Raw genomic sequence first — 26,383 nt, forward strand, 5'->3', positions numbered from 1 at the left:
TGTGTAACCATGCATCAAATGTGCCATACACTGTTTGATTTACTCACAACAGCATGGAATTGCTTTGGCAACAACGTAAGTACAGAAATCATATGTCAGTTTTATACATAGCACTTACCTTTTTTACATTTTTTAACTATGAGAACAAATTATAACTTCTTTACTTCCAATGCGAGCGCAATCCTTTGTACAAACTGGTGAAGAGTAGTCGTTAATCCGCACCCATGGTGGGAATAAATACAATTCCAGATGTGACTGCAATTTGATGGCAGTAACAGGGGGCAATTCCATGCATAATATACGACTATAATAATGATATAGCGATTTCAAACGGCCATACCTATTTAACGCATAGCGATACATCGATAAAAATTACAAAGAACCTAAAAGAAACTTCAAGTATCATTTTTCATGTGCGATTACGTGAAGAGCATCAACATCATTTTTCGTACTTTGAAGGTGTCTGTATGACTATCCCTGCTCGCACGAACAACCTCGAAGCGATAATCCATTCTGAGGCATATGTGGAGCCACTGACGCGAGCGTATTAGAAACGCGCGTTTTGGGTTCACGCAATATTTTTTTTCCGAAGAAGAAGGCACATATAGAAGGACTTTAGGTCTTTGACATAACCCCATAATAAGAAATCCGTTACTGCGAAGTCCGAATATCTAGCTGCTCAAGAGCAGTCATGTCCAACACGACATATCCAGAGGTCTGGAAGGCGTTTATTTAAAACTGTGCGAACCTTCGAAATCACTGCGCTTGTGAAGTTCGAAGTTTTGAACTTTCTTTTGCATTCTCTGTGATTCTTATCGACGTATTACTGTGTATTAAACAGTTATAGTCGTTTGTAATCGCTATTTTCATTTTGAATTGGCCTGCATATTTTCTTTCGAAAGGAACGAATTTATTTTCCTTCCCGGGTCCAATGTGTACACAGTCGATAGGTGGAAATTTTAGTAGCCGTAATTGCTACTAGATAGATCGCGTTGACTAAACAGAACAGTGTCTGTTCACGTGAGGAGTAGGAAAGTGCCCGATGTGCGCTGTGATTTAATCCTTTTGAAAACACCGTACTTTTGTCTCCGAAGTTAACAACAGTCGCTAGGATGCAACCCCATACCATATTTAATGATTGTTGGGTTTTAACGGTGTACGGAATACCAGAGATCATTCCTGCAGGTTTTCAGGCAACATAAATCATTCTTACAGGGAAAAGTGGCTTACTTATATGAACAAGAGAATTTCCTTAAAACAGAAGTTCTCATCAAGTCAGATAATTTTCAGATTGCCTACTGAGCTGAATCAGCTCAGAGCACACCGATAGCATGGACGTGTGTACTTTCGAAAGGCTATGAAAAATAATTCCTACGAAACTCAACGAAAAACACGTTCCAGTATTCGTTGTGCATTGATCTGTTGTAGACGCCTCGTTGGCACCATCGTATTGTTGGCCGCCGCTGTACTAATCTTCGAGACAATGTTTTTAGGTTGGAGAGTAGCACGAAGCTGAAACTCGTCGGCTCGAGCTCGGGAATTTCCGTCGCACTTCGGGAGACAACTACGCGCCGGCTTCGGGCCTGTGACGAAAGCGGCAGCCAGCAACGTAAGCAACAAGTAGTTGGCCATGTTCTAAACAGTTGAAGCTGTCGCGTTCAAAACGAGTGGATCCGTTGTGTGTTCAGCAAGTGTTTTATCGGTTTTTGACTTAGTCGGTGACCTGTGTATGTATCACACATAGTCTTGTGAATGTTTGGAGTGAAGTGTGCGTGTTTTCGAGTTTGCCGTGTGTGACCTTGTTGCTATTTAAGAGGTCTGGAATCGCTTCCGAATGAAAGCATCACCGTATTTTTCTCTGCTTGTCTAAAATGCGTGGTGGATGTTGAATGTATAGTTCGACGTCTAGTTTTTGTAGGTATGAGTTCCGTAAGAGGATGTATAAGTGTTACCAGCCGCAGTTTCTCCTTCCGGCGGGATTTTTCATCTTTCGTTGCAGTAACTTGTCAAATTACCCCTCGTCAACGAATCAGAATACCGTTCACTGTACTTTCTGTAAGCAGCTGACAATAATTTCCTGAGGCATAGTGATTATATACAAACAACCTTTTTTCTGTTAGAGTAATTTATCATATGGTGCTGTCAAAACAGAAGCTGTTGATTTGTTTACAAATAATATTATTAGGGATTTCAAAATATTAACGGTTATTTAGAGTAACGTTATGCTGTCATATCTGTGGATCTTTAAAGATTTGTTCCCGTAATTTGCATGTCGCGAAAACTGGATTTTGTACACCATTAGTATTCATAGAGCCTATTTTCAGTGCGCAAGAAGGTGAAGCTAGATTCTCATTTTTAATTTTTTTTTAAGTTGGCCCGCAGGCAATAATTTTTGTCATTCATGTCATCGGTCACTGATGCTCGCGTCAACTAAAGCGGATCTAGAGTAATTCGTTGTTGTGTTCCTGGCACGTGTTCGCTAAAAGCTATTTCTTTGTACATTAACAGCAGCTACATTGCCGTATCCTACTTATAACTTAAAATATCGGATTCCCAATTTAATTATAAACGGGTTTTAAGTAGTTATTGCAGTTTCGATGACATTTTCACGCCTGGAAAGGAGCTGATCTTAGTCAAACCAGATTCGATTGGGTGGTGGATACCCTTTTAAGTTGTGGCATCACTCTAGTGATAGAAAACGGTGACGGTATTTCTAAAGATCAATAGGTTACTGGGTCTCTTAGTACAGCCGGTTGTGTGTAAGATGTGTTTTCCTTTCTAGGTCGGATGTTGACTCAAATGACATCGCGGTAGCACACAAGTGATGAGTGCGGCGAAAAAGTGAAACGTTACACTCAGTTTAGAAATAATATTCGTGTGTTGTTAACCTTCGGCAACAGCAGCGTCGTAACTGTGTGACAAGACAACGATGACGAGCCGCCGGAAAAAGCGCCAGCAGGATGGCTTCATGAAGAAGGTGTCTTCGCTCTTCAACCTAGACACGGTAAGAACATGAAAACAAAACAGCCTCTCACTTTACGCCGAATCGCTGCCCCAGTTTGGTGCGCCGTTAGCTGATGCCAGAAGCAATTCGAGCTTCCGCAAGCCTCGCGTTTTGCGCAGGAGTTAAATAGGCGCCGTCCTTTTGCAGTTGGGCGGCAAGCAGCTGAACCAGTACTTTGCACGCCAAGTTTGCACACGCGGCAGCACGCCTCGCTTTACTTCGCATCGTCTCGCTTTCGTCTGCCCCTGGCGGCGTTGATTCACCTCCTGCGTCGTCCGACGGGTCCCCCCCTTTCACCTTTCCCGCTATGCTGGCTGCAGCAAGCCAGTTCCACTCTAGCAGGCCGGCGAACCAGCTTCGCGCCCCGTTGCCAAACCTCTTGTGGGGAAAAGAGAGGGCGCAACGCCCGTGCCGGCCAACGATCTTCATTCCTTTCTCTCCTCGCGCACCTGCGAGTATTGCAGCCACGGCGATAGTGTTCTGTCTTATAGCCGGCGATGGGCTTCGGAGTTGTCACACGTACCCCGATCCAGATTTAAAAAACTGCATAACAAAAGAAGCAAGCTAAGCAAAGTTCAGTCATCACTTGTTTCTTTAGACAAACCTTTCGTACAGACAGAGAGGTTATTTCTTACTCAATAGTGAAAACAGTAACCAATCATAATAGTTAATAATGTTACTTATTAACAGCAAATAGCACCGTTACCGGTTTCGACTCGACGTAGTTATCGGCAGACAGCTTTTCAAGCTTATAATTGCGTTTATCGTATGGCGCCCATGCTATGTTGGCTGTTCGTTGTAGCGAAAGTTCATTAGGATGATGGTGCTCAACCGTAAAAAAACTGTGTAAGGAGAACTACTATACTGTAATTGGACATAACAACGAACGTAAACGACTGTCTTAAGATAAGACCGGAGTTAGATTTGTATAACCGGTACTTACATCGAAAGCCCTTGCTCTCTTGACTGTTTTGAAGATTTTCATATTTCAGGGAATAATAAGTAAGATAAAACGCTTTTCAAAATTTTGAAGGTACTATGTAGAGCACCACATACGCCTAAATAATTCGGCCATAAGGATGTTTACATGCAAAGACGTCAATTTACGAAGACAAAACAGTGCCAAAGAATAAATGTGTTGTGTTATTATTGACTTCCCTTTATTTTCTTAATACCGCATGCAGTTGTTCATGTTCATGTAGTTTTCTGCCATGTGCAGTGCAGTGAACGTTTCGATGCAGACGCCAAACACCTAAATGAACAATAGTAAAGTAAACAAAAGGAACCCGGAGGTGATCGTGAAACTTTACAGAAACATGTGTGGGTGAAAAAAAAAAAAAAACGGCTCAAGGCAGAATCATCTTCCAAAACATACCTGAAAACAAACACGAACCAAAAAAGTGAGTTTTAACCTCAAAATCAAAAAGAGCCAAAGGAGGGGATGGAATGCTCATTGTATAGCAGAAATTAAGTCCATCAATTGTAATATGTCAATGCAGTCGTTACATTGTAATTTATTATTCATTTCGTTTATGGTGGCATGTGTAATATGTTCCAGAGACAAGGCATATATTGGGAATTTCGTTTTTAGCAGTACATATGTTGTCTTGGTTTTAAGTGTGTGTGTGTGTGTGTGTGTTCTTACAAGGGAAACTTCTCATCGTACCCCCCCCCCGCCCCCACCCCTCAGTTTTAGTATAGTAAGACGTTGTCCCAGTGGATAGCTCGTCAAATACTGAACATAGATCAGGCATGAAAACAGGACGACGGTGGTCTGAACTGTGAAAAGAGAAGCAAAATCGAAACAGTGAACGGTCCATTTTTTTGCTCCGCAAAACCATCATTGACGTGCCAATTCTCTGTTCACAAATTTGTGTCAATGTCATGGTGTAACGTCCTCTTGCAACAGCGAGGTGTAGTAAGGAATCTCCAGACGTACGTACGCCCTATTTGTTCTACACAACTGCCACATGTTATGACTCTTGCATTCCTTTTTTTCCATGATGGGCGATAACTTTTTTCTTCTACTGGAATCGAATGTTCCTTCACCGGCATTTACATCCTCAAAAGACGTACGCCTCGATCTTGTGCTTGGTGGAGGGTACTTCGTAACAATATTATCCGCTGCTGGTCCTACTTCATTCGCGTATGGAGTGAGATAAGCGCCGTATCTCTGTTATCTCATTCTCGTGAGCCCCACGCGAGATATACCAAGGAGGCAGCATAAAGTCCACCTCGAAACCGATTCTGTATATTTACCCAAGAGAATTTCCAGGGCCCAACGCCTCCATTCTGCCCCATTTGAATTACGACGAAGTCTTAGTGGCATGCCTGTTTGATGAGGATTCGAAAAATTTGCTCAGAACTCTAGGACAGGATGCATTAGAAACATGCGGTCGGCAACACCAGTGTAAGACAATGTCTGGCGCGGTAGTTAGATCGGTTACTGCTGCTAAAATGGCAGGTTATCAATATTTAAGTAAGTTTGAACGTGGCGTTATAGTCGGCGCAGGAGCGATGGGACACGGCATAACCGAGGTAGCCATGAAGTGGAGATTTTTCCCGTGTGACCATTTCACGAGTGTACCGCGAACATCAGGGATCCGATAAAACATCAAATCTCCGACATCGCTGCGGCTGAAAATAGATCCTGTAGGAACGGGACCAACGACCATTAAAGAGAATTGCCCGAAGTTACAGAAGTGCAACCCTTCCGCAAATTGCTGCAAATTTCAGTGCTGGGCCATCAACAAGTGTCAGCGTGCGAACCAGTTCAACGAAACATCATCGACGCAGGCTGTCGGAGCCGAAGGCCCATTCGTGCACCCTTAATGACTACACGAAACGAAGCTTTACGCTTCGCCTGGGTCCGTCAACACCGACAATGGACAGTTGATGTCTGGAAACATGTTGCCTGCGTTTGGAGACAACCTCATGAATCCATGGACCCTGCATGTCAGCAGGGGACTGTTCCAACTGGTCGAGGCTCTGTAGTGTGTGGGACGTGTACAGTTGTAGTGATATGGGACCCCTGATACGTCTAGATACGACTCTGACAGGTTACACGTACGTAAGCATCTCGTCTGATCACTTGCATCCATTCATGTCTGCTGTGCATTCCGACGGACTTGGCCAATTCCAGCAGGACAATGCGACACCCCCACACGTCCAGTGCTACAGCGTGGCTCCAGCAACACTCTTATGAGTTTAAACACTTCCGCTGGCCACCAAACTCCCCAGACATGAATATTATTGAGCATATCTTGAATGCCTTGCAACATGCTGTTCAGAAGAGATCTCCACCCCCTCGTACTCTTACATAACAAAAACTGGCTGCATCCAACTAGCAAAAACGTAAGATAATATCATTGTTCCGCCTGAAGATGAGAGTGTAAACTCACAAAACGCGTCGTGGGATAAAATAAAAAGAGTGTGAGGCAGATAATTCTTTTATTTGCACTTTTAGTGTCACAAACAGTCGCATTTCCTGACAACAGTCCAACATGGACGACATAAGGGATTGTAGATGGTGTTAGCGTCACTTTGAATTATAAATTAGACAACTTTTTGACATTGTGTGCTTTGTGGCGAAAGAAGTAGTTTAACATGTCTGAACGTTTCTGCCTTTTTTCCTTTGTGAAGTCGCAGGAAATACCACCAAAGTTTTTTTTCTGTGACCCCCTTCGTAGCTGAATGTAGCCGGCACGGTAGCTCATTGCGTGTGGTCAAGGAGCTAGCCATCTTCTGGGAAAAAAAAGTGTAGTTTTCATCGATGATCTTTAAGAGGTGCGACATCCGCGCAAACCAAATGAGAAGAAACAGATAGAACAAATAAAAGAATGGTCAGCGTTGCTGCCTGCGATGCGGAAGGACCTGTGTTCGATTCGCAGCACCACCTCAGACCTTCCTGTGTTACGGAGGTCTAGCACGCGGCCCACTCAGCCCTTGTGAGGCCAGATGTGGAGCTACTTGAATAAAGAAGTAGTGGCATCATCAGGATTCATTTACTGGCAACAATAGCTGGTTTCACATCCTTAGGATATGCAAAAAAATATCTTATTTATGGCGATCTAAACTGGACCTAACAGTGACCAACCACCTGATCCTTGTTACGCAACCATTATTTGTTGTTCTTCCGGTCTTTGATGCTCCATCATGCCGTTTCTGTTTCGTATACTGATATGAGATTGTACTAATATCTCTGACCTCGATGAGACGCCGAACACTTACTACATCATTGGTACAAAACATTTCGCAAAGAAATTTGTTTCGTTTGCTGTAGCCAGTCGAACGCTTAACGTAAAATTCAGAGTGAGCTCACAATCATTATTTTCAGTGCCAGTACTAACAAGGGAACCTCCTCATCGCACCTCCCTCAGATTTAGTTGTAAGTTGGCACAGTGGATAGGGCTTGAGAAACTGAACACAGATCAATCGAGAAAACAGGAAGAAGTTGTGTGGAACTATGAAAAAAATAAGCAAAATATACAAACTGAGTAGTCCATGCGAAGATATGCAACTTCAAGGATAATGTGAGCTTAGGAGCGCCGTGGTCTCGTGGTTAGCGTGAGCAGCTGCGGAACCAGAGGTCCTTGGTTCAAGTCTTCCTTCGAGTGTAAAATTTTGTTTTTTTATTTTCAGACAATTATCAAAGTTCAGACACTCACACATAATCAACTTCGCTCTCCAAAATTCCAGGACATGTTCAGATTTGCTTGGACATATGCAGGATTTGACGGTCTACACACGGAAAAATTTGAAAACGTTAAAAACATATGTTTTGACAGAGCACAGGGAAAAGTGTGCGACTGTGAAACTGTTGGACTCATTTGTTGCAGTTTATGTGACAAACTCTTATGTTTTCATCACTTTTTTGGGAGTAATGCTCACATCCACAAGAAAACCTAAATCGGGCAATGTAGAAGAATCTTTTTACCCATTCGCCAAGTGTACAGGTTAGGTGGGTCGACAACATATTCCTGTCATGTGACGCACATGCCGTCACCAGTGTCGTATAGAATATATCAGACGCGTTTTCGTGTGGAGGAATCGGTTGACCTATGACCTTGCGATCAAATGTTTTCGGTTCCCACTGGAGAGGCATGTCCTATCGTCTACTAATCGCACGGTTTTGCGGTGCGGTCGCAAAACACAGACACTAAACTTATTACAGTGAACAGAGACGTCAATGAACGAATGGACAGATCATAACTTTGCGAAAATAAATATAGTAAACTTTTCACTCAAGGGAGGACTTGAAGCAAGGACCTCTGATTCCGCAGCTGCTCACGCTAACAGCGGGACCACGGCGCTCCTGCGTTCAGACTGTCCTTGATGTTGCCTATCTTCGCATGGACTACTCAGTTTGTATATTTTGCTTATTTTTTCATAGTTCCACACAACTTCTTCCTGTTTTCTCGATTGATCTGTGTTCAGTTTTTCAAGGCCTATCCACTGTGCCAACTTATAACTAAATCTGAGAGGGGGGTACGATGGGGAGGTTCCCTTGTGAGTGAATATTGATGACGCGCCGAACAACGACGTTGAACAACGCGCGCCAAAACTCTGTATGGTCGAAAAAATACAAACAACGAAAGCAAACAGCGTAATTCGAGTGACTTTGCAATCACTGCTTTCATTTTTGTTCTGCACTAACGACAAAGTGTGGTGCGAAACCACAACAAATAAAATCTAGCCGTGCCCAGAAATGCTCCGAGAAAGCGTTAAGATTTCGTCAACCAACCGTATTTCACGCAATTTTTGACTCCCAGAAATAGAAAAGAAAACATGCAAATTACAGTTCAGATTTTTTAAAGGCAAAATACGCTTTTGCTTTGATATGATGCGTGTTAGTTGTGGCTTAATAAATTAAAGACACTGCTGTGAAGGCAGGAGATCCGTATGTTTCAAAGTGAATTCAAAACGCTGTGTATGAACTCGTGGTAATAACATTAACAGCAGCTCAGTTCTCAAACTGTCGCCGATCTTTTGAAGTAGTGCTCTGCCATTTACACGGAAAACGTAGCAGACTTTTTCCAGACACATTTATGCTACGCTGGAAACTGTCAGGTATTCGACAAACACGAATTCGGTGAAGCGAAGGTTGTTACAGGGAACATCGTAATACGGTTGCTAACGACATTTAACAGTTGCTTGTTATTTCCTAATTACCCCACCAAAAACGAATGATTTTTAGTTTGTTGCATTTTATGACCGTGTTTGTAGTCATTAAGTGTCATACAAAAGTAAATGTGTTCTGTTTATACTCTCATCGGCAGTTCTTCTATTTTTTAAAACAATTACAGAACTGAAAATATTCAGATTTTAATTTTGCCTTCTTTCATTTTCCATTCCTGCACGTTTCACATATCCAGGCACATCCTAACACGACTGCCCCTTTTTGCCAGTCTGTCACGTCCTTACATTAATCCTTTATATACAACGTCCGCTTGAGACATAAATGCCTCACTGATCGCTACTTTCTTATGCTCACGTAGAGGTGGTGCGTGCGTGGTTGAGCACGCGAATCGATCGCTAAGCCATCTGTAAAGAGTTTAAGATTCATCTGTGCGTGCGCACTGGGATGACTAATATTTTGTCCAGTGAGTGTATGATAAATTGAGTGACCAAAAGTCACAGGAAGAGTTGTTCCACTTGAAGGAAATACGTGTGCGAAAACCACAGGTAGCGGCATATGGCGCGAGAGTAGACATGATATCTGAGCAGTCTGTTGCAAATAAATGTGTAGTGAACGTGGCAGCACGTAACGGGGTAACTGGCTTTGAATGTGAGATAATACACGATGACAGACGCGTGAATGAACATAACCCTTCGCAGATTACACAGGAATTCAGATTTCCGAGGCCGGCCGGTGTGGCCGTGCGGTTCTAAGCGCGTCAGTTTGGAACCGCGTGACCGCTACGGTCGCAGGTTCGAACCATGCCTCGGGCATGGATGTGTGTGATGTCCTTAGGTTAGTTAGGTTTAAGTAGTTCTAAGTTCTAGGGGACTGATGACCTCGGTAGTTAAGTCCCATAGTGCTCAGAGCCATTTTTCAGATTTCCGAGGTCAGCAGGGACGGGTCTTCAGTATCTCAGAGACAATATTTCCACACGCGTGAGCCACAACAGAGGATGACCCCAGGGAATCCATTTCTAGCAGGTCTGTACGTAGACAACTCACCAGCAGCTGACGACACGTTCGCGTCCCTTTGCTGATACCTCGACTCATGAGTCTCAACTACTGCCTGACGCCTAAGACATCAACAATGGTAGATTGTCTGATGAATCAGTGTTCCAGTCGAATCGAACTGACGGGCTTGGGAGATTGTACGCTCATGAAACTATGGACCCTGCTTTTCAACTTAGTTGTGGCCTGGGATGTGTTCGCTTATCACCATTAAGCCCCGTCGTACGGCTGTAGAGACGACTGATATGTACAAGCTACACAGACATTGTTGCAGGCCACCTTTATCCGTTTCTGGCATTAGAGTACCCTGATGCACATGGCTTATTTCAACAGGATAACACGACATGTCATCGCTCTTTGGTTTTTCGCAGGTGGCTTGAAGAACACTTCAATGAATTCACGACCATGTCATAGCCCACGTACGCTCGATGAACCCCTACACGAACTATAGAAGAACTGTTAAGGTTAGCAAAGCAAGGTGGATGGTTCAGTATCTCTCCAGAGCGATTAGAACATCTCATACAGTCCATGCCTCGATGCGTCAACTGGAGTTTTGAGGGGTCCCGGAGGTGCGACTCACATTTAACATCCCGGATGTGCGACCCGCAATTAACATCACGTCCAGTATCTTCCCACGAGTTTCGATCACTCAGTTTAAATGCCTAATTGAAAAGTATACCTTCGATGTAGCGGCGCTGTATGTAATCCCAGTGGATGAATGTTTTTGCTGAGAGGTGGCGTGGTGGTATTCCCAGTTGCATAAGCGGAATCAAAGACTTGCAGCAATTTCCTCATTTCTGGAGACTTGTTACTGCAATTCGTTGCATGATTAATTCCTCCGCACTAAAAGGGGAATGTGATTCTCAAATTTGTCGCAGGATGAAGGTCGTTTATGGAGACACTGTGCACAAAATGCTGGTGGTGTCAGCGTTAGGAGGGGGGGGGGGGGGGGACGTGTAAAACGTCCAGGCCACGCCCCACCCTGGGCAGGCGCATGTTGTTACGATCAGTGCCACGTTTTCGCCTGTGGAGGAGCTCATACGGTCAAATCGTCGAATGACCACACGTGACGTTGCTATTACACTGCCGATTAGCGCAAGAACTATGTATCACGTAATCCTTGAAAGCTTCTTTATGGCAAATTGTGTCCACAGTGGGTGTCCAAGAATCTTTCAGCGAGTCAGAAAGCGCTGAGAATGGGTGTTCGTCTGACCCATCATGGAGATACGCGAAGCAAAGAACGGATTTCATTGCTCACATTGTTGCATGTTATGAGACATGATGACATCACTTCGATGAGCACGGAGAGGCGGCATTTCGGCTCCCGTCATCGAAAAACTCCTGCTCTACCCAGAAGACTGAAAAAGTGATGCTCAGTTTCTTTTTCGACAAAGAAGGACCCCTACTATTCGAGTTGCTGTCGCGGAGGGCAACAGTTAACGCTGAACAATATTGAAACACCTTGCTGAGACTCAAAGAGGGCATCGAGAAGAAACTCCGGGGCTAGGCCTCGAAAGAGATAGTGGCTCTGCAGGGCAACGCTAGGCCACATGTGGCCAAGGAGATCCTCGACTTCGTTCAGGAATTTCGATTTGAGGTCCTGGAACACCCACCTTGCAGCCCCTATATCTCCCCATCTGACTCGCGTATCTTCGGCCTATTAAAACAGTCCGGGAAAGGTCAGAGGTTCACCTGTGACAAGGAAGGGCAGGACAGCGTAGAAAACTGGATCCGTCAGCAACCGAGGAGTTCCTATCCTGAAGCCATGCACTCCCTTCCTACGCGCTGGGCTCGTGTATCAGTCTCAGTGACAATTACGTGTACTTGTACTGCTCCAAACAAACTGTAGTTATAATTTGTTATTAAATTTCTTTACACATAAGTGTAGTCTCCTTTTCATTTGAATACGTCTTACCCATGATATAAATTAAATTGTGTCACGTTCTTGATAGGCAAATGTCAGATCAAAAGAAAACCAAAAAGAGAAAGAAACAGCGTTTACAGACAGATAGGTATGAAAGCGGCCGTAAAAGACACGATTTTGTTGTTGAGCTTTTATGAACCACTTTGCCATTGACCACAAGAGTTGCGAAGAAACGGCGTTCCTCTTCTCAGCACTTATGTCAGCGTCCTTTGAATTCTGCTTGCGTCAGCGCACTCCAGCGTGAATCGTACGGATGTTCTCTGGCTGGAGCCGTAATAAGGCGAGGCGGAATTGCGCGTAGTCTTGAGGGCGTATAAAGGAACTGTAGCCGGTCTCTATGTAGACCACAGTTATCTATTCACCGTTGCGAAACCACCTGCATCGTTGTAACATCGTTACGCTGCGGCACACATTAATGCGACGCTAGCGCCACAGAAAAGGTCCCTTGGGAGGTTTATACGACCAACTACACATGTATACCTCCATTTAAGGACACGTTTGCACCTGGAATCTGACGGTGTAAAAAGTACTTAATGAAGCTGGGTCACTTGTTACTTATCCAACGCCCCCTTCTTCCATCCGCCATTCACGGATGTTGTGGGCGTAGAACGATAGGACGTAGTTTTCCATTTGTCCAGAATTTGGCCGGTTTGCCATTGTTCAAGTATAGTAAAAGAACTGCTTGGCTAGTATGTAATTTTAAACGTAGCTTCAGTGAACAGAAATTGTACTTGGGGCGAAGATGTGTAGTAACAGTAGTTTTTTTTTTTTTTTCATTTTCTTGATTTACAGCTTTAGCGATCAATATGCACAGTGGCTTCAGAAAACAAATTACATATGTCGTCCCACGCTAAGGCCATTGCGCAAAAAGAGTATAGCACACCTTCAGAAGGGAGTACATGTTCCGGATCTCCTGCAGACATAGTACTGCTGTGTTGCGAATGACAAGTGTATCACAGAGTGCGCGTGAAATGGCGCGGCAGCTGGAAGCATACTCCAAAGCTGAACTACGCGGGACAGTGCGAGTCCTGTAGGCAAAACGCCCAAATTACATGCAAATTCACCGCGAAGCTCTGGCGGATTGACTGTGAAATTCTGGCGGAGCATGGACCAAATGCAATGTCGCGTACAGCCGTAGCGAAAGGATGCCATCAGTTCGACTAGGACTGCAGAGACGTGAAATGAAATGAAATGATCGTATGGCATTGTTGGCCGGGAAGCCCCCATTCGGGGGAGTTCGGCCGCCGTATTGCATGTCCTTTTTAGTTGACGCCACTTCGGCGACTTGCGAGTCAGTGATGATGAAAACGATGATGAAGGACACACAACACCCAGTCCCCTGGCGGAAATCGAACCCGGGCCCCCTGCATGGTAGGCGGTAACGCTATCGCGGAGGCGGATTGCAGAGACGTGGATGATACTGGTCGGAAAGGAAAGCCATCGACATCGACCAAAGACAACGGTGTTAAGGCAGTCGAGCAACCGCAGGCTGGCGGACAGTGCTCTGCAGATGCGCATCTCAGGAAACAGCAGTCGTTCTGTCCTCCAAGATCGCCTGTAGTGCCGGTAATTGTGCTCACGCTGGGTGCCACAATCACTGTCGCCTGCACACAAACACGCAAGGTATATGACCGTAAAGAACAAGGAACGTGGAAGATTAAACGGAGGTATTGTTCTTCTGCACGACACTGCAACACCCAACACGCCGCGAACAACAAAAACTTTGCTTCGACGTTTTCGATGAGACATTTGGGAGCATCTCCCGCCAAGTCCAGATCTTGGACCATGCGATTTTCTTCTTTTCAGCAAGCAGAAAGGATGTCGGAGGGGGTGGGGACCAGGGTGGAGAGATATTCCAGCGATGAGTTCGTTCACTCAGCATTCTCGAATGGCTTCGTTACCAAGGAGCAGATTTCTCCTGTCGAGGAAATGAACAATAGGTAGAACATACCGATCATTGTCTACAGCTTGGGGACTACGTTCACATATCTGTGTCACACGGAAGAATAATGCAGCATTTATTAAATTTTATTAAAACAACTTTGCCTTTTATATTATTGACTGGAGTAGCATTGTCTTCAGTGATGAGTCCCGCTTCGTTCTGAGCCCCGATGACCACCGAAGACGGTTCTGGAGATGCCCCGGATACTGGTAGGATATCAACCTGGTTGTCGCCCGCCGTACGGCACGACAACCAAGGGTGGTGGTCGAGGTGCCATCTCTTTTCATAGCAGGACACCTTTGGTTGTCATTCGCGACACCCTTAAAGCACAGTGGTACGTCGTCGATTTTCTATACCCCTTTTTGTTGCCCTTCATGGCAAACCATCCTAGGCTTGCTTTTCAACAACATAATGTCTGCCCGCACACGGAGGAAGTTTCTACTGCTTTTCTTCTCGCTTGGACCAACAGGATCGCCGGATCTTTCCCCAATTCAGAACATTTGGAGCATTGTGGACAGAGCCCCTAGGGGTTTTGGCGATTTAACGCGACAGTTGTACACAATTTGGCAAGATATCGCTTACGAGGACATCTCACAACTCTGTCAAGCAGTTGCAAGCCGAATAACTACTTGCATAAGGGCCAGAGTTGAATCAACATATCATTGACTTGCTTAATTTTTAAAACTCTTTCTCTTCAATAAAACATCCATTTTTCTGATATTGTAATCGTTTCTTGTCTGTATATGTAGCTCATTTCTATCGATTTCCGTCCCATTTGAAGAATTCTTTTGTGGTGCGTCTTTTTTTAAAGTGTGTTACAGGAGACTAAGTAGGAAAAAGATCATCTAGATCTAATTAGACTATGCTTACAAATAGGTGCTTAACAGGGAGCGGTGAAAGTAAAAAGAGGGAGGAAAAATTATCAGTTGATACGTAATATGAAAGTCCGAAACAGTAATACAGCGACTAAAAAAATGGTAGAAGACAAAGATGGAGAGTGAATATATGACCAACAATCAAAACACTGAAACATGTTAAAATAAGTAGGGCTTTTGTGCTCAAATTGCCAGAGTTGGTATTAGAAAAGTAAGACACAAATGTATATGGGCTCTGAAGAAGTGTTGAAAATTGGGACGAGCTAGCTACAGCCCATTAGGTAATTACACGCTATTGCTCCTCTTCATTACTACAAATAGAATAGCTGGGTAGTTCCTGCCGCCAGCACCATTCGCAATACCCCTGTACGTTCTTTCTCCCCTGGAAAGTAGATGTCTGCTGCACTGCGTATTGGGTGAAAGCTGTGGGTCGTTCGTGCGGTGTCCTCGTGGCGTGATTTTCGTAACGCGCTTATGCAAGCACGCTCGTGGCCTATCGCTAAACCCGTATCACGACACCAGGTTTTGCTGTGTTATCACCCACGCTATTTCGTTGCCTGAGCGAGGAGACCCATAAAGTGTGACTGTATCTTTGTTTCGCAGCCGTTGGTAATCTGCCGCCAAGACTGTTTCGCCTCAGGCGTTTTTGTTTGGTCTAGTGCTCTCGATTTCACTCATACCGCACTAGACAATCGCTCGTGTCTGTGGAAACCCAGTGTAATAACCGACTAATTGCTACAGTATTCTCCCATGCACTACGAAACAACCTCTGCATTCCTTACCTTTATCATATTTGCAGGTGCAATCAGTAGGCTATGTTATCGAAAGAATCCGTACACCCCCTTTGAAAATTATGATTGACAGTGCTGAAAAAACTCTTACGTTATTTGATTTTCAAACAGCTGAGCAAAACTGAACGTACTCAGACAGTTCTCTCTTTACTTATTCTGATCATCACAAAACTGACACACACTATTTTTAGCGCAACGTAATCTGACTTTCAATAATCCCTACAAAAGAATGGCCCTGACTAACAACAACCTATACATTTCATGAATCACTTACCTCACAAAAATCTTCGTTACTCGAACTACTGCAATACAGCGAGCGCCAGTACTGCCAGCTTAATAGTGTCCAAAAGTCAGAATATATATATCAGTTCGTGACATCCAGTTTTACAAATTTTCTTTTTCTGGCGGACACACGTCCAGATCGTCCGTTCATAGTAACCTTTCAAAACTCTGGCATCTCTCCTCGTATCCACCACTGCTGGCGGCTCACCTGCAACTGCCCAACGCTACTCGCGGTTCACATCCAACTGCCCAACACTACACTAGTGGATATTCCAACAATGAGTCCAACCAGCCACAGACTGCACACAGCGTATTCAGCGATTTTCGTTCAGAGCAATACGTGGCGTTACCAACATATAAACCTAAATAGCCTACTTACAACCCTTAATATGAGATGTGTCCACCATTCACTTTTATGGCGGCTTGAACACTGCAGGTGACACATTCAGTGAGGTGTCTGAATGTGGAGGAATGGCAGCCCGTTTTTCCTTACGTGCCGAAAACAGAAAAGGTAGTGATGTGCCATGCTGGGTCTGTTGCAGAGCCGGCGTTCAAACTCGTCCAAGAGGTGTTCTGTTTGGTTCAGGTCGAGACTGTGGGCAGGCCAGTGCATTTCAGGAATGTTATTGCCCACAAACCATTACGTCACAGATGCCGCTTTACGCAGGCTACATTGTTATGCAGATACAGTCATCGTGTCTGATTTTTTGTGGTAAGTTCCTGTGGGACCAAACTGCTGAGGTCATCGGTTCCTAGGCTTACGCGCTACTTAATCTAACTTAAACTAACTTACGCTAAGGACAAAACACACACACACACGGCCAAGGGAGAACTCGAACCTCCAACGGGAGCAGCCTCGCGAACCGTTATACGGCGTCTAAGACCGGGCGGCTATCCAGTGCGGCCCATCGTGTCTGAACTGTTCCTCTACTGTATGCAGTACACAAAGCTGTAACAGATGTTAATATCCTTCTACATTTAATGTTTTCTGAAGCGCAATGAAGGAACGCACGTTAACCACGAAAAACACGCTCATACCGAACACTACTACTCTCTAATTCACTGTTGGCACCACACGTAAAGGCAGATAACGTTCCCTAGGCGTTCGCCAAACCGCGAACCCTTCCTTGCTATTGCCACAGGGTATTGCAGAATCTTTTTTGTGACTCGTTTTGCAAAGCACTAACCCCAAATCCAACGAATATACACGCAAAGTATCTGAAAGGGATTTGCGCCGAAATATACTTTCACGAAAAGTTGAAATACATGTCGTTCCATGAAGCGTGTTTTAGTAGCTAGAAGGTTGACACCGAACGGTATAGCGCAGTAGTTAGCACATAGGATTCCCATTCTGGAGGACGACGTTTCAAACCCGCGTCCTGCCACCCTGATTTAGGTTTTCCTAAATCGCTTAAGGCAAATGGCGGGATGGTTCCCTCGAAAGGGCACGGCCGCTTTCCTTCTCCATCCGTCCCTAATTCGAGCTTGTGCTCCGCCTGTAATGACCTCGATGATTTACATCTACATCCATACTCCGCAAGCCATCTGACGGTGAGTGGCGGAGGGTACCTTGAGTACCTCTATCGGTTACCCCTTTCTATTCCAGTCTCGTATTTTTCGTGGAAAGAAAGATTGTCGGTATGCCTCTGTGTGGGCTCTAATCTCTCTGATTTTATCCTCATAGCCTCTTCGCGAGATATACGTAGGAGGGAGCAATATACTGCTTGACTCCTCGGTGAAGGTATGTTCTCGAAACTTCGACAAAAGCCCGTACCGAGCTACTGAGCGTCTCTCTTGCACAGTCTTCCACTGGAGTTTATCTATCATCTCCTTAACGCTTTCGCTATTACTAAATGATCCTGTAACGAAGCGCGCTGCTCTCCGTTGGATCTTCTCTATCTCTTCTATCAACCCTATCTGGTACGGATCCCACACCGGTGAGCAGCATTCAAGCAGTGGGCGAACAAGAGTACTGTAACCTACTTCCTTTGTTTTCGGACTGCATTTCCTTAGGATTCTTCCAATGAATCTCAGTCTGGCATCTGCCTTACCGACGATTAATTTTATATGGTCATTACATTTTAAATCACTCCAAATACCTACTCCCAGATAATTTATAGAATTACCTGCTTCCAATTGCTGACCTGCTATATTGTAGATAAATGATACAGGATCTTTCTTTCTATGTATTCGCAGCACATTGTACTTGTCTACATTGAGATTCAATTGCTATTCCCTGAAATTACTCGTACTTCGGAAGACTTCTCTCCATTGAGAATGACATGATGATGGGACGTTAAACACTAATCTCCTCCTCGAAAGATGAGCGATACAAGCGAAAAACGAGCATGCAACTAAAGCCCCAATTTAAATTTCCTGTATGGTTATTAAGCAGGCTGTGCGTTTTGTTGTCACTATACGGAAAATTTTGAGGATTCGTGCAGCTACGAACGACCGTCTCTTTACATGTGGCGTTCAGAGACAAATAGGGCATATGGTGTTTTTTCCTGGTAATACTTTGCTTTAAAAAGGAATTTAGTGTTACCGATCAAAATGTAACATTTTGCCCTCCGTAATGGTTCTGCTGACGTGTAAAGACGAAGCGACGTATGTAGAATACTGGAATGAGTAAAGAAAACTGCGCTAGTTACCTTAAAATCTACTCCTGCAATTGATAAATCCCGCCAAATGTGAAATCCATTACAATCGGAACGGCTCAGCCTACAGGTTTTTGGAACGGTAAAGTAATTTTGAACGTGGTCTTCATGGAACGCCAATCAGTTTTGCGACATAATGTGACGGATTAAAAACATTGAGACGATCCATCTCCAAAACAAAGGTGGTAGTCACTTCTCATTTAACACCATCAGAATCGTTAGCGGATTGTTTGTTACCGAGACAGTTAACTCTCCGACACAGCGAGTTAATGTTTGATTTGCTTCGATGTAGAAACACTGATATCTGCCCTTGAAGCGTAGCAGTATTCCAGAGGAGTTCTACAACAATCTTCTGGAATACCACTACTTGTGACAGAGAGGAAGGTTTATAGACAGTATACAACGCACGGGAAGAGTGTCACGCAGTATGAAATCTTTTAGGTGAGACGTGATGTGTGTTGGAATACTGCAACTAATCAGTGTCATCTAATCAAGTCGAGAGCAACGTGCATGCTTGGAATAATCTTGAATGATTCACTTTATCTCCATCGAGGTGGTACTTGACGATGATTGCCAACAATTTCAAAGATTAGATTGAGATGGGAATTCTGATGACTATCTGTAATAACACTATCGTTTGACGACTGACAGTGGTAATGAGGAAACAGAAGTGACGAGAAAGATGTATAAGTATCTACATTTAACGCCTTTCTACGCAAATTTCTGTTCGATGCATTACGTCGTATCTCCAGCTTCAGTTCTGTGTGCTCCAAATGCGAAAGCCTGACAGTGCTTCTGCGCATGTGAACTCTCAAAAGATCCTTTAAATGCAGAAAAGAAAAAGTATGAAAGGTTTTTGGCAAAAAATTATTGCAGATTTTGCCCATAAAGTAGGAATAGTAATGGAGTGAGCATTGGGATGCACGTTCCAGAATTAGTGTCACCCATATACACAGTACCTTTCAGATCACGTTACTGTGTGCTACGGACCTATCCGCTATAACAATTCCTCGTTTCACTTGTTTAGATTATCACTCCAAGCGGCAATAATTATTATATTCTTTGTTGTTGCTGTTGTGGTTGTCTCCAGCCCCCAGATTGGTTGGATGTAACTCTCCACGTACTTTCTTCCACTGCCAAATTAACAATTCCATGATGCCTCAAGGCATCTCACCAAATTGCTTCAGTGCCTCCTCATTAGTTATTCGATCTACCCATCTAATACTCAGTAGTCTACTGTAGCATTATATTTCAATAGCTTCAATTATCTTCTTGTCTAAACTGCCTGTCTTCCGCGTTTCACTTGCTTACAAATCCCTTCAGAGAAAGACTTCCTAATACCTAAATTCAGATCAGATGTTAACAAATCCCTCTCCTTCAGAAATACTTTTCGCGCTATTGACAGTCTGCATTTTATATCTTGCCAAATGGCAAAATTCATCTACTATTTTTCGCGTCTTATTTATTAATTAAATTCCCTGAGCATCGCATGGTTTTATTCGACTACATTTCGTTGCACTTGGTTTACTTTTGGTGATGTTCATCTTATAATATCTTACCAAGACACTCGTTCCATTCACCTGCTCTTGCAACATCTTTGCTGCCTGTGACAGAATTACAATTTCATCACAGACATCACAGTTTTTATTTCTTCCCCTGAACCCTTATTTCCTTCCAAAATTTCTCCTTGTTTTGCTTTACTGATTGTCCTATGTGCAGGTCAATAACATGGGGACAGGCTATTATTGACTAATCCATAAATGGAAATTAAGAGGACAAAATACACATTTCCGGTTTGATATTGGCGACGTGTGCTGTACTTTATACTGACTTCGTGCACATTCCTACTCATATGTTTTGTCAGATACTAGATTAACACAATATAGTAGCAGCATTTCGCGAAAAGTAAGCCGTTGCCTAATCCATAGCGAGTGAAATTTACACACCAATATCATCTTTACCCTTAGTAGGTACGGGACAGAATAGCATATAGCAGAATTGTATGTGCTTCGGCATTTGTCCATTGAAAGCAATTTCCTTTCTGGACGATGAAGTCGCTTCGTACGTCGCATGTGTTTGGAAGTTACATGAATCAGGGAAGCAATGCCTTACAATTGTTCGAAGCAACCGCATTAATCACCAGCAGCCACTTTCAGAAAGCAGAGAAGAACATTCAGACTAGCGTTCCACAATGACCTCGCTGTCCATCGCTCATACAATGCGCTCATGATTAGCTGGTGTAATAGCGGTATAGTTCTGAACATAGAAAATTCGGGACTGACGTAACTTTCGAACTGGACGCACATCCACTTGCGTTTGAAGCCACCACATGCGATACAAGCGTAATGGCCCGTAAGAGCTATTGACTCACGCACGCAGATAAAAAGCGTGACACAAAATGTGGCAACACGTCTGATAAAAACGTGGAACGCTGGCGTCGCCAGATAAAAATGCGAGGATAAGTCCGATAACATCTGAGCCCTTGCGGGGGAAATTACGCTCGATAACGCTCTGTTTCAGATGGCTGCAAGACTGCATTTTGGATAGCATTTTCTAAAATCCTAAGCACTTAACTATTTTTTGCTAGATGGCGTGCATTTCGTGGATAATTCGGAAGTGCATATTGTTTGACACAGTCGTAAGCAATGTTACGTGGTAACCAGAATATTTGGCCGGCCGGAGCGGCCGTGCGGTTCTGGGCGCTACAGTCTGGAGCCGAGCGACCGCTCCGTTCGCAGGTTCGAATTCTGCCTCGGGCATGGATGTGTGTGATGTCTTTAGGTTAGTTAGGTTTGATTAGTTCTAAGTCCTAGGCGACTGATGACCTCAGAAGTTAAGTCGCATAGTGCTCAGAGACATTTTTTGAACCAAAATGTTTGATTTAATGTGTTCTGGAATTTCTTAATGGACATATACGTGAACTAACCCCTAGTAACCGCTGCTAGATAATAACTAAAATACTAAAGAACAGGAAACAGCATTCAGGATGTTCAGGTCGCATTGCAAATGACGAATACATAACGTTGTCTGAATCGCGTCGTTCCCGAGCTATTTTCAAATACAGCTTGTAACTGCATGGGATCTTACGAAAGCTCAACGTTTGCCCATTGTAGAAGCTTTCGTTTCCACACCACGCTTCCCGCAAGTACGTAATCAATATTTTACATACGCGACTGGAGAATGACCCCCTACAGAAACAGTATACCGTGTGTTCATTCTCCTATGTATTTCTTTCGTTATACAATCGGTCATTTACTTCAGCTGACCTAAAAACAAATACTCATTCAACTGTTCTGTGGCTTCTTTGTTTATTTGTACTTGCTTAACCCGCAGGACAGGATAGATAGAATAAATTGTGAAAAGGGGCCGAAATAAGGGGCTGTTAGTTACACTCGAACATACAACTTTATTATTTGATCAAACATTACAAGAGCCCAAAAATTTTTTTTTAAACACACAGCTTTAATCTTTGGGACTTAATTACCGGCTGAAGGCCACTGAAATTTAAAAACGGCTGAAGGCCAATAACTTAATACGCAAGCTTAATCAGAAATTTAAAAGGCAAGCCTTAACTTAAAACAGTTCATTAGTTAAGCTGAAGTAAACGAGTTAAATTCAAATTGGCTGAAGGCCGAACACTTAAAAATGTAAAACATTAATTTTTTAAAAAAAATACCAAAGTCCTTAAGTGAAACAGTTCTTTAATTTAGGCTGAAGGCCGTAAGAACAAACAACTTAAACTCAAACCGGCTGAAGGCCGAAGGCCGGCCGTGGCGGCCAAGCGGTTCTAGGCGCTACAGTCTGGAACCGCGCGACCGCTGCGGTCGCAGGTTCGAATCCTGCCTCGGGCATGGATGTGTGTGATGTCCTTAGGTTAGTTAGGTTTAAGTAGTTCTAAGTTCTAGGGGACTGATGACCTTCGAAGTCTCATTGTCCTCAGAGCCATTTGAACCATTTTTTGAAGGCCAAAGACTTAAAAATTCAATAGGTTGAAGTAAACAAGTTAAATTCAAATCGAGACTGCAATAGAAGGGAGAACCGATAGAGGTACTCAAGGTACCGTCAACCACACACATTCAGGTGGCTTGCGGAGTATTGATGTAGATGTAGATAGTAGAACCACAGCAGTGGAATTCCGTGTTAATAACCACGCATGAGAACCTTTAGGAGGCAAATTGCTGTAAGGAGAGGCAGCCTGTGCTGCGCGCACACACACACACACACACACACACACACACACACACACACACTCACTCACTCACATGCGCTAGCTCTGTCCGGTCCTGATTTATGGCGGCTGGGGGAATGTAAAACGCAGGATGTGTGAAATCGGATCAGGCGCGCATGCGTGAAAATATTCATCTCGCGCACGCGCAGGGCCCCGCCGTCCGAGGAGGCGCCTCGCCTTGCCACGCCCACGCGCCGTCGACCGGCCTGCCGCCAGATATAAAGGCCAATTGCTGCCCTGCCACACAGCTGGCTGGCCTTTGGCGACGGCGTCAGGCGGAAACACCGCCGAGAATGACGCGAGGCGGCTGCCTACAGTCGCCGAGGCGCTAAAATCCTGCCTCGCAGCAGAAAGCGAGTTGGGCACTGTTCTGCATTCGGCTTTTAATGATGTGGCTATAGCAGGCCTTGACAAATGTGTGAGCTGATGGGACGTAATAACTTCAGTGATGGCAAAACTTAGATTGCGTTTATTTACAGCAAGCCTTGAGTGCTATTACAACAAAATGTGTATGTTAGATCAATTGGAAAAATACCGTACCTAGGAGGTCAGGATCTTCTACATCTACATCTACATTTATACTCTGCAAGCCACCCAACGGTGTGTGGCGGAGGGCACTTTACGTGCCACTGCCATTACCTCCCTTTCCTGTTCCAGTCGCGTATGGTTCGCGGGAAGAACGACTGCCTGAAAGCCTCCGTGGGCGCTCTAATCTCTCTAATTTTACATTCGTGATCTCCTCGGGAGGTATAAGTAGGGGGAAGCAATATATTCGATACCTCATCCAGAAACGCACCCTCTCGAAACCTGGCGAGCAAGCTACACCGCGATGCAGAGCGCCTCTCTTGCAGAGTCTGCCGCTTGAGTTTATTAAACATCTCCGTAACGCTATCACGGTTACCAAATAACCCTCTGACGAAACGCGCCGCTCTTCTTTGGATCTTCTCTATCTCCTCCATCAGACCGATCTGGTACGGATCCCACACTGATGAGCAATACTCAAGTATAGGTCGAACGAGTGTTTTGTAAGCCACCTCCTTTGTTGATGGACTACATTTTCTAAGCACTCTCCCAATGAATCCCAACCTGGTACCCGCCTTACCAACAATTAATTTTATATGATCATTCCACTTCAAATCGTTCCGCACGCATACTCCCAGATATTTTACAGAAGTAACTGCTACCAGTGTTTGTTCCGCTATCATATAATCATACAATAAAGGATCCTTCTTTCTATGTATTCTTGATAAGGTATTCTGCCTATTGGCAGGTACGTGACACCATTGCTGTCTACATCTGCCCCCATTCCATACCAATTGCTTCTTAGTGTGATATCTTCATCTTTTCACTTCATCCAACAATTTTATTCTTCGCCTACCTATTTTCTTCTGTTCATGCACTCTACCTTTGACAGATGTTGTTAAAATTACTTTTCCTCGCAGTATATTTACATCCAAATCTGCTTTCCTTTTTTAACCATGTTTAGGAGAGTGCTTTGTTTCTTTGCCCTTACCAGTACTCCAATCCTAAAGAAAGCAGGTGTTGACAGATGTGAAAATTACCGAACTATCAGTTTAATAAGTCACGGCTGCAAAATACTAACGCGAATTCTTTACAGACGAATGGAAAAACTGGTAGAAGCCGACTAAGGGGAAGATCAGTTTGGGTTCCACAGAAATATTGGAACACATGAGTCGATAATGACCCTACAACTTATCTTAGAAGATAGATTAATGAAAGGCAAACCTACGTTTCTAGCATTTGTAGACTTAGAGAAAGCTTTTGACAATGTTGACTGGAATACTCTCTTTCAAATTCTGAAAGTGGCAGGGGTAAAATACAAGGAGCGAAAGGCTATTTACAATTTGTACAGAAACCAGATGGCAGTTATAAGAGTCGAGGGGCATGAAAGGGAAGCAGTGGTTGGGAAAGGAGTGAGACAGAGTTGTAGCCTCTCCCCGATGTTATTCAATCTGTATATTGAGCAAGCAGTAAAGGAAACAAAAGAAAAATTCGGAGTAGGAATTAAAATCCACGGAGAAGAAATAAAAACTTTGTGGTTCGCCGATGACATTGTAATTCTGTCAAAGACAGCAAACGACTTGGAAGAGCAGTTGAACGGAATGGACAGTGTCTTGAAAGTAGGATATAAGATGAGCATCAACAAAAGCAAAACGAGGATAATGGAATATGGTCGAATTAAATCGGGTGATGCTGCCGGAATTAGGCTAGGAAATGAGATGCTTAAAGTAGTAAATAAGGTTTGCTATTTGGGGAGTAAAATAACTGATGATGGTCGAAGTAGAGAGGATATAAAATGTAGACTGGCAATGGCAAGGAAAGCGTTTCTGAAGAAGAGAAATTTGTTAAGATCGAGTATTGATTTACGTGTCAGGAAGTCGTTTCTGAAAGTATTTGTATGGAGTGTAGCCATGTATGGAAGTGAAACGTGGACGGTAAATATTTTGGACAAGAAGAGAATAGAAGCTTTCGAAATGTGGTGCTACAGAAGAATGTTGAAGATTAGATGGGTAGATCACATAACTAATAAGGAGGTATTGAATAGAATTGGGGAGAAGAGTAGTTTGTGGCACAACTTGACTAGAAGAAGGGATCGGTTGGTAGGACATATTCTGAGGCATCAAGGGATCACCAATTTAGTATTGGAGGGCAGTGTGGAGGATAAAAATCGCAGAGGGAGACCAAGAGGTAAATACACTAAGCAGATTCAGAAGGATGTAGGTTGCAGTAGGTACTGGGAGATGGAGAAGCTTGCACAGGATAGAGTAGCATGGAGAGCTGCATCAAACCAGTCTCAGGACAAAAGACCACAACAACAACAACAACCAGCACTTCAGTGTTCTTAATTTTATCTTCTCAGCCAAAGGCCTTGCACCTGTGGTAACACCGTTTCCCGTCAGACCAGCGGAGTCAAGCGCTGTCGGGCTAGGCTAGCACTTAGATGGCTGACCGTCCGGGTATGCCGAGAGCACTGTTGGCAGGCAGGGTACACTCAGCCCTTGTGAGGCCAATTGAGGAGCTACTTGACGGAGAGGTAGCGGCTCCGGTGACGCAAGCGACAACGTCTGGAAAGGTTATGTGCTGTCGCATGCCTCCCCTTATGTGCATCCAGTGGCGCCTATCGGCTGAGGATGACACGGCGGTTGATCGGTAACGTTGGGCCTCCCGTGGCTTGCCCTGACGGAGTTACTTAGTTAGCTTATATTTTATTTTCTCCATTCTCCAAACCTGCATCTCGAATGCTTCTATTTTGTGTTTGTCTTTTTCAGAGTCAAAGTCATAAGTGAAGACATTCTCCACGAAGCATTTAACGCACCTTTTTCCTAACTCCAACCCTAGTTGGCTGCGAAGTAAGGGTTTCGTTTTCTGGAAAGCGTGCCTTTCCAATGTAGTTCTTGATATTGTTTCTTTTTCATTCATTCAGTTATCAGTTAGCATGTACCCCATATATCTGTATTGTCCAACTTGTTC

At 44.0% G+C, this 26,383-nt stretch overlaps 1 protein-coding gene across 2 annotated transcripts in view; it reads left to right on the forward strand.

The window, feature by feature from the left end:
- The first annotated feature begins 1,595 nt into the window (after positions 1-1,595).
- LOC126456947 (disks large 1 tumor suppressor protein) overlaps positions 1,596-26,383 on the forward strand; it is a 908,459-nt gene continuing 883,671 nt past the window's right edge. Inside the window, exons 1-2 of one of the 2 annotated variants that reach the window (XM_050092881.1) lie at positions 1,596-1,727; positions 2,783-3,004. In XM_050092881.1, the coding sequence (XP_049948838.1) occupies positions 2,930-3,004 (75 nt within the window). In that variant the 5' untranslated portion in view covers positions 1,596-1,727; positions 2,783-2,929. Of the gene's footprint in view, positions 1,728-2,782; positions 3,005-26,383 lie in introns of those variants that run through there. The other variant, XM_050092883.1, reaches the window with a different exon arrangement.

The sequence above is a fragment of the Schistocerca serialis genome, chromosome 2, assembly GCF_023864345.2.
Source record: "Schistocerca serialis cubense isolate TAMUIC-IGC-003099 chromosome 2, iqSchSeri2.2, whole genome shotgun sequence".
NCBI classification, from domain to species: Eukaryota; Metazoa; Arthropoda; class Insecta; order Orthoptera; family Acrididae; genus Schistocerca; species Schistocerca serialis.